This window comes from Mastomys coucha, unplaced genomic scaffold (assembly GCF_008632895.1).
Source record: "Mastomys coucha isolate ucsf_1 unplaced genomic scaffold, UCSF_Mcou_1 pScaffold20, whole genome shotgun sequence".
NCBI lineage: Eukaryota > Metazoa > Chordata > Mammalia > Rodentia > Muridae > Mastomys > Mastomys coucha.
The window spans coordinates 84,892,383-84,899,469 of record NW_022196903.1 but is presented as its reverse complement, the minus strand read 5'-3'; the positions used below and the strand labels follow the sequence as shown (position 1 = coordinate 84,899,469).

The 7,087-nt window shown below is 51.6% G+C and overlaps 1 protein-coding gene and 1 long non-coding RNA gene across 4 annotated transcripts in view; both read right to left on the bottom strand.

The window, feature by feature from the left end:
- The window catches only part of Hdac11 (histone deacetylase 11), a 17,039-nt gene extending 13,827 nt beyond the window's left edge, over positions 1 to 3,212 (bottom strand). Inside the window, exons 1-4 of one of the 3 annotated variants that reach the window (XM_031382576.1) lie at positions 3,049 to 3,212; positions 2,599 to 2,846; positions 2,353 to 2,501; positions 603 to 703 (exon numbers count right to left, since the gene is read on the bottom strand). In XM_031382576.1, the coding sequence (XP_031238436.1) occupies positions 603 to 703; positions 2,353 to 2,501; positions 2,599 to 2,822 (474 nt within the window). In that variant the 5' untranslated portion in view covers positions 2,823 to 2,846; positions 3,049 to 3,212. The remainder of the gene's footprint in view (positions 1 to 602; positions 704 to 2,352; positions 2,502 to 2,598; positions 2,847 to 3,048) is intronic. The other 2 variants (XM_031382578.1, XM_031382579.1) reach the window with 2 other exon arrangements.
- A 150-nt stretch (positions 3,213 to 3,362) lies between these two features.
- On the bottom strand, positions 3,363 to 6,913 carry LOC116099268. Its single transcript, XR_004122182.1, has 4 exons — positions 6,453 to 6,913; positions 6,196 to 6,360; positions 5,203 to 5,249; positions 3,363 to 4,468 (listed from the first exon to the last, which is right to left on the bottom strand). It is a non-coding gene; the product is annotated as an uncharacterized LOC116099268 (long non-coding RNA).
- Between the last annotated feature and the right edge of the window lie 174 nt (positions 6,914 to 7,087).

Genomic DNA, 7,087 nt, shown 5'->3' with positions numbered 1-7,087 from the left:
AGAAAAAAGAAAGAAATCTGAGAATAACATTTAATAAGCAACATTTTGGCTTCTCTTGAAAAAGCAGGTCCTGTAGTCATGTTGGGCCCGCCAGTGGGGCAACCAACCACATGGCCCATATGGGAGGGGAAGATCTTCTGCAGCTCACCCCAGACACCTCTACCTGCTCCCACCACCATGTTTATGTCCGCTTCCAGACCCTGGGGGCATTTCAAACCCATTTTAGCCCGAGGGTTTTCATTTACAGGGAGGCCTTGGCATAGCATCTCAGGCCACTACAAAAACAGGACAGAATAAAGTGGCTGAGTGGACAGGACAAGGGCTAATGTCCCCCTCCCACTGAAGTGATGCCAGCAGCAGCCTTTGAGCCCTGTCCAGAGCACAGGCTGAGAATCACCAATATGCCCAAAGCCTCTAAGGGTTCAGTCTGCACAAACCCTGAAAATGGGGAGCTAACTATCCACAGAGTTATCTTCTGACCGGCCCCTCCTTATCTTAAGAACCTTCCCTGTGCTAGGAAGAGGAGTAGGTACCCCTAGGACTGAGCTTCTCCTCTTCCACCCACTGCTCCTGGCCACAGCCCACAGATCCCAGTACCATACCTTAAGCTCGTTGAGATAGCGCCTCGTGTGCACCACCAGCAAGTCTTCTTCCGAGGCCTCCCGAGCCTCCACCAGCATGCTATCGGACAGCAGCTTCTCTTCTGGAACCACAGAGCAAGACCCTGCTTCCTTTCCAGCTCTCAAGGCAGGCCCAGCCCCTAGGCCCTCCCTCAGGCTGCAGGCTGGCCTCTGGCAGCTCCTCAGCACACAGTGAACTTGTGGGTATTTTGAGAATAGCTGCCTCCCTAGACCAGTGTGGCCAATAGTGGTTAAGCCCTCTATCCGAGGGTGTTGAACTTGAAACACACAGCAGTCTCCATATTTTCTGTGTTGCCGACAGCCACCAGGTGAACTCAGGTACAACTGGATGACTTCCAGGAGCAGACAGCACAAAGAACAGGAATGTTCCCAAGATAGCAAAAGCTCTTCAGAGCAACTCTCCCTCCACAGGTGGCTCAGGAAGGTGCGGTGCGGCCTTTCCTCTGCCTGAGCCTTGCTCATCCCCCTTGCTAACCAAAGGAGAGCAGTGGCTCAGAGGCAGCAGAAGTCAGAGCTGAACAACTGCTGTTTTCAGAACGCTATCTTCCTGCTGCGACCTTCTATTTATGGCAAGTGAAACTGCCTTTTCCCATTTTGATGACATGGGTTTCCTTTTAAAACAAGGTTTAAAAAAAAATCCCAAAGCTCATTTAAAAATATGTAGTAAACATAGGAGTAGGTGGTATAGGGGACACTGGGGTGTCTGAGTGACTTGCAGTGTCTGGTTTCTGTATATGGCTACCAAAGATTCATTTCATTTTGCAAAAGAAACTGAGGCTGAGAGCAGACACTCCCCCCACAGTACGGTGAGACACTTGGCCATGATGTTCTGACTCTAGAGAAATCACAACCTAGGGTCTATTTGTCAATGAGTCATGCTCAGAAACCAACCAGTCCCATCCACATCTATATACAGATCAAGGCAGGGGCTCCCTCCCATAGTGTCCCATGGCCTCTGACACCTCCAGACTCAGTTAGCACCCTTCCTGCCAGGGCACCCAAGGAGCCTGCCCTGTGGTCCTGCCTCCACATCCTTCCTCATCCTCAGAGGAACAGAAGTAAGAGGGACTGGCTGTTCACTCCCAGCTGAGGGGGATGAGAAGCCCCTTCTGTTGTGCCACTGAAAGAGGCAGGAGCCCAGGTGGGGGCAGAGAGCACCAGCAGGAAACCATATGTGCAGGCAACAGACGTGCAAGGCTAGCATCCCAGGCTTACACCAACACCACACATCACCTGTGTGCTTTCTAGTCCATGATTTCCTTTGGGTGTTCAGGCAGGTCCCTACAGCGGAGGGGAAAGCTGTACCACTTGCCGTAGATAGGAGGTCACCAGAGAAGCAAAAACAAACCCAACAGAAACAGCTGTTATTAATGTCTAATGTGATCCTATTTTCTGCACAATGCAGAGTTGGGAACTTGTTCTAGATTTTTAGGAATGGAGATAGGGATCTAACTGGAGGGAATACAAGACAGGGCCCACCTTGCTTAGCACTCTGCCTGGAATGACCTTTAACAGCAGAGCAGAAGGTAGTCTGGGGGCCGAAATCAGGTACGGATGGGATGAATACAGGGATGGAGGAGACAGATGCAGGTCTAAGGGGGTGGTAAGGATGGGGAGAAGGAAAAATGGAAAAGGTAGATGGAAGGAGGTGGTGAGGTTAGGGAAATGGAGAAGGCAGGAGCCAGTCTAAGGTGGGGGGGGGGGCTCTTACCTTTCAGGAAGTTGATCACCTTGCCCCATTTCCCAGCATCAAAGGGATGCAGCTTCTCCAGGCCCATGAAGGTGATGTTGTAACGTGGTGAGTACACGATGGGCCAGCGTTTCTCTGGTACATGCTGGTACAACTGTGTTGCGTGAGGCCTTTAATGTGCAGAAGAGACACAGACATGGACGACAGCCTCCTTATGGAAAGCAGTCTCCCCCCTCCCCACTCACACCAGGTCACTTAACAACCAACAAGAATGAAAACAGCTCCTTTCTGAGCCCTGGCTGGCTCTGACTAAACCAGCGTTCAGCACAATCCTCACAGCAGCTCTGGGGACCAGGTGTGCCCAAGGTCACATGCCAGTGCCAGGTGTATTCAGGAGTACTGGCGCCAAGGCCCAAGGCCTGCACGGAGAAAGGCGGGGTGTGTGGTGTAGGGGGCTGGAATGTGGCTGTCTCACGAGTCAGCTCACGCATCTGTGAAGCTGGGAACAAAATGCGCTGGGGAAGGGGGATAGTGCGTTGACCGCGATTGCAGGAGGCTGTGCCCTCGTCGCAGCCCTGCAGCCCACCGCGGTGCCCTGCGGAGGGGAGATCTATCGTTCGTCCGCACAGTCACCCAGCCCTCCCCCAACTGTCCCGCCGTACCCACGGGGATCCCCAGAACCCATGCTTGGCCCCACGCGCGACCCCGCAAACTCACATCCCGTAGCCGGCCCTGCCTGCTCTGGACGCCACTCCGCACCGGGAGGGGTGGGAGGGGTGCAGGAGGCAGGGCCGACGCAGAACACACGCCTCCTCCATGGCGCTGGGAGCTGAGGGTGGAGCTCTGGCCTGCAGCTGCGTCACAGACGACCAGATCAGCGCTGGCCAAGGAGAAACACCCAATGGAGTGCCGCCTGGGGGGCGTGGTTATGCGCAGCTCCGCCCTCATTCCCAGGGTAGAAATAAGCAGACACTTGCTTAAGTGATGTGACCACGGGCTTCTCTGCATTATGTGGTGGTGGTGGTGGATCTGTTCTGGGCCTATCAGCCCCCTCTATATATGTTCTCTCCTAGGGTGCAGCCCTCCATTCCTGTACCATCTGTGGCTATTTCACCGTGGTATAAGCACTCCCCCACTTACCATAAAATGCCCTGAACCTGTTTCCCTATTGTAGAACAAGTCTGGTGATCCTATTTTTAGGGTCCAGTCGTGAATATCTGAACATTTCTCCTGTATCCATTCCCCTTACACTCTGATCCTGGGAGCTGACCGACAGCTGGGTCTGTCTATATGCCGAGCCTGGGAGGAAGCCCCAACAATGGAGGCCAGAAGGCCAGAAGACGAGACAATGGGCCTCTGTTGGCCAAGCCGTCTTCATCAACCAAACAGAAGCAGCTGACCAGAGGAGCAGCCAGGAACTAACATGGCAGCTGGGAACCCAGGGGCCACAGGGTCACGTGAAGGGAACCAGCAACATTTTTTGTTGTTTTGTTTTAGGGCACACACGAAGCAGCATGCCAGTATGAATATGAAGATCAGAAGTCAGCTCTGGTCAGACAAGTTTTTCCCTCCACCTTTGTGTAAGTTCCAAGGATTGAACTCAGGTTCTCTGGCATGAGCACCAACAGTATATATTTGCTAGCCAAGTCCTATCGTGGGCTGACAGTTTGGAAGAATGCCTCTGATGTGCCTACTGTTAGATAATTTTCAGAAAACAGGACATAGATTCTGAAAGATGCTGAGAGAAACTGTCTGTAGGAGTGTGAGGTCAGTCAGGAGTTACTGCACCAGCCATGGGTAGTAGGGCTGACCCCGAGGAGACACTGCCTTTGATTCAGGGGACAAAGGCAATTTCTTGTTCTTAGAGGTTTAGGAGAGTTTCCATATCATGTGACCTATGTGCTAGGAGTTCCAGAGTTTGAACCGTAGTAGATGAGACAGTGGCATTATCAAAGTTGCTATAGGCTTGGGCAGGAAGAAGGAATGGCATTTGCTCATTACAAACTGAGAGGGGAGTCTTCCTGAGTCCTTTGGTACAGTGAGGCTTGAGCCTGTATTCAGCCCAGCCTGGGCCATCTGCCAGCACTCGGAAGGCCTTGGAAGGTTGAATCTGTTTGCTGGGCTTTCACGGCTACATCTAGAGATGAATGAGATGATGTTGACTGTGCACCTTCTGGGGAAGCTGAGAGACTCCAAAGATAACATCAGCTCTTACTGAGTGCCGTCAGTGAGACAGTGCTGAGCCAGTCCCCAAAGGCAAATTTTATACAAGAGAAACTGAGGCAAAAACAAATAAATAAATAAAGGTGAAGTCACTTGCCCAAATATCAGGGGTGTGAATAAATGTGTAAAACTTAGGACAAAGACACACACAGAGACACAAACATATTAGACTGCCAGAGAGCCTGGTCTCATCTCGGGGGACTTGCTCTGGGGCTTGGAAAGCTGCACACGTGAGCCGTCAGGTTAGGAGAATGAGTCAGAGCATGCAGCACCCAGGAGCTGAGGCCCAAGGGAGCAGATTTAGTCTAAGAGTATGAACTAAGTTTGGTTTTTGTGGCTGAGGCGGGAGGTAGTCTGAGGAACGCTGGGGACTGTGAAGCCCTTCAGACTCCCACAGCAGGCTGATCTGCCTGTCTGCGTGGTCACAGGTGTGAGAACGAGCTGTGTGATTTGAGCGGTTCGATTTGGGGGCCTCTTTGTGACAGTGTTCTAGCACATCTCTTAAGACTCAGCAACAGGGCCACAGCTGTTCACACAGTAGACAGAGCAGAGAGCCTCAGCCAAGCCCAAGGGTTAGTGGGAGAAACCAAGCATTTACTTTTCAAAATACATATTGATTTTTGCCTTCGTGTTTGTCTGCGTACCTACCACGTGTATGCAGTGTCCACGGAAGCCAGAAAAGAGCATCAGATCCCCTGGAATTGGAGTTACAGATTGTTAGCCACCACGTGGATGCTAGGAATTGAACGCCAGGTCCTCTGCAATAGCAGCAAGTGCTCTTAACCACCAAGTCATTTCTCCTGCTCTCAGGAGGGGCAAATCTTTAAAAAGGACACAGAAGTCATCATTTCTAGATGTTGTACTACTGCCAAGTGTGCGAGCTGAGGCTCTGAGGCCCAGGTTCGCAGGAGGCACAGAAGGCTGCTTCAGAGAGGTGGCTTTTCACTTTAAGCAATGTACAGTGTCATCGTGATAACACACTGACTTACTGAACATTGTATGTTTATTATCTTTTCCCTTTCACACCATGCATATTATCTTTTAATTAAAAATGAGTAAGAGATGCAGATGTAGCTCCATGGTAGAGCACTGGACTTAGCATAGCCCTGTGTTTGATACCATCAGCACCATCAGCACCAGCACCAGCACCACCACAACCACCCCATTCAGAGTACAGAATTTTCTGTGCGATATATAGGTGGTAGGGGTTGCAGGGGCTCCCATATGGAGCTTTCTGACAGCTGCCAAGCTCAAGCAAGGCTAAGCTGGTGGCACTGCTGATTGGCGGCCCGCCCACCCTAGACTGAACTGACAAGAGCGCCAGATACACCTGAGGCAGGGAAGCGGGCTGCAGATCCTTGAGGACCACACTGTTGCCCTAGCAACATCACCATAGCAACGGCAGCAACGATTGGCTCTTGGACATTGCCGCTGTTTCTGGTGCAAAGGTGATCAGAGCATTTCTATAGCAACCAGAAACTGAGGGAACTAGGTTTGACAGCTCAGTGCCCACTTCCTTTACATCGCGGTGAGGGATGTGGGACCTGTCGACCTAATTAACAACACCTTCAAATCTGGGAAGGCTTTCTCTTTCTCCTCTCGGGTTTGACAGCTGTACCCTGATTGGCCCCCATTTTGTACCTTATTTGCGTATACATGCATTCAGCCAATCGGAGCTCAGTTGGCCCTGTTGCTGTGTGGAGGAACTCTGGAGGGGCTAGTTCTCCTTGAAGCACTTCTCAGAAGAAAAAGGCTGGTTTCTAGAAGACTCCCACTCACTCCACCAGGGGCCTGGCAGTGGATGCTCTTTGAAGAAGGAAGGCCAATTTGAGGACTTGCCAAAGACAGATACATTGGGAACCCACGGAGCCTGAGACTCAGCCTCCAAGACACCATACCTGGGTGGCATAGGAGCATTGGTTCCCACAGCTGCCTCCTGCCTCCAGCAAACCTGCAGCTGTCAGCGGTGGTGGCCAGTGGCCTCCTTTCAGCAGGCTGACTTTGTGATGGAATGGCACTCCTAAGACACTCTAAAAACTTCCTTTCTGTACCACTTGCTGACCACCTCAACCGCCCCTCAGTTGGAACCTCGGAGCATGCTGAGAACAGAGTTGCAGCATAACTCTCCTTGGATGGCATCTTGCTGCTACTGAGGATCCCAAGATCTTTATCTTCCTGTTTAAATTGTTATTCTTCCATGGAAGAGCCTTCAGAAAGGCTACCTTCACTGGCATTGAGCTTAGTGGCTTTCCCCACTTGGTTTTGCATCCTCCCACCCATCCACCCTCATAGCACTTTGCTATTCAGAAAAGCCAACCTGCTATGGCCTCCAAAAGAAGCAGGAGCAGCATGGGGTGGGAAGAACCCGGACCCTCAGAGGCAGCCTAAATATAAAGAGGTCCAGAGGGAAGAAGCTGACTTTTGAAAACATTTTTTTGCTCTCCCTCTCTGTGTGTGTGAGAGAAGTGGGGGGAAGGAGAAGAAGAGGGAGAGGGAGAAGGAAGGGGAGGTGGCAGGGGAAGGGAGAGAGAGA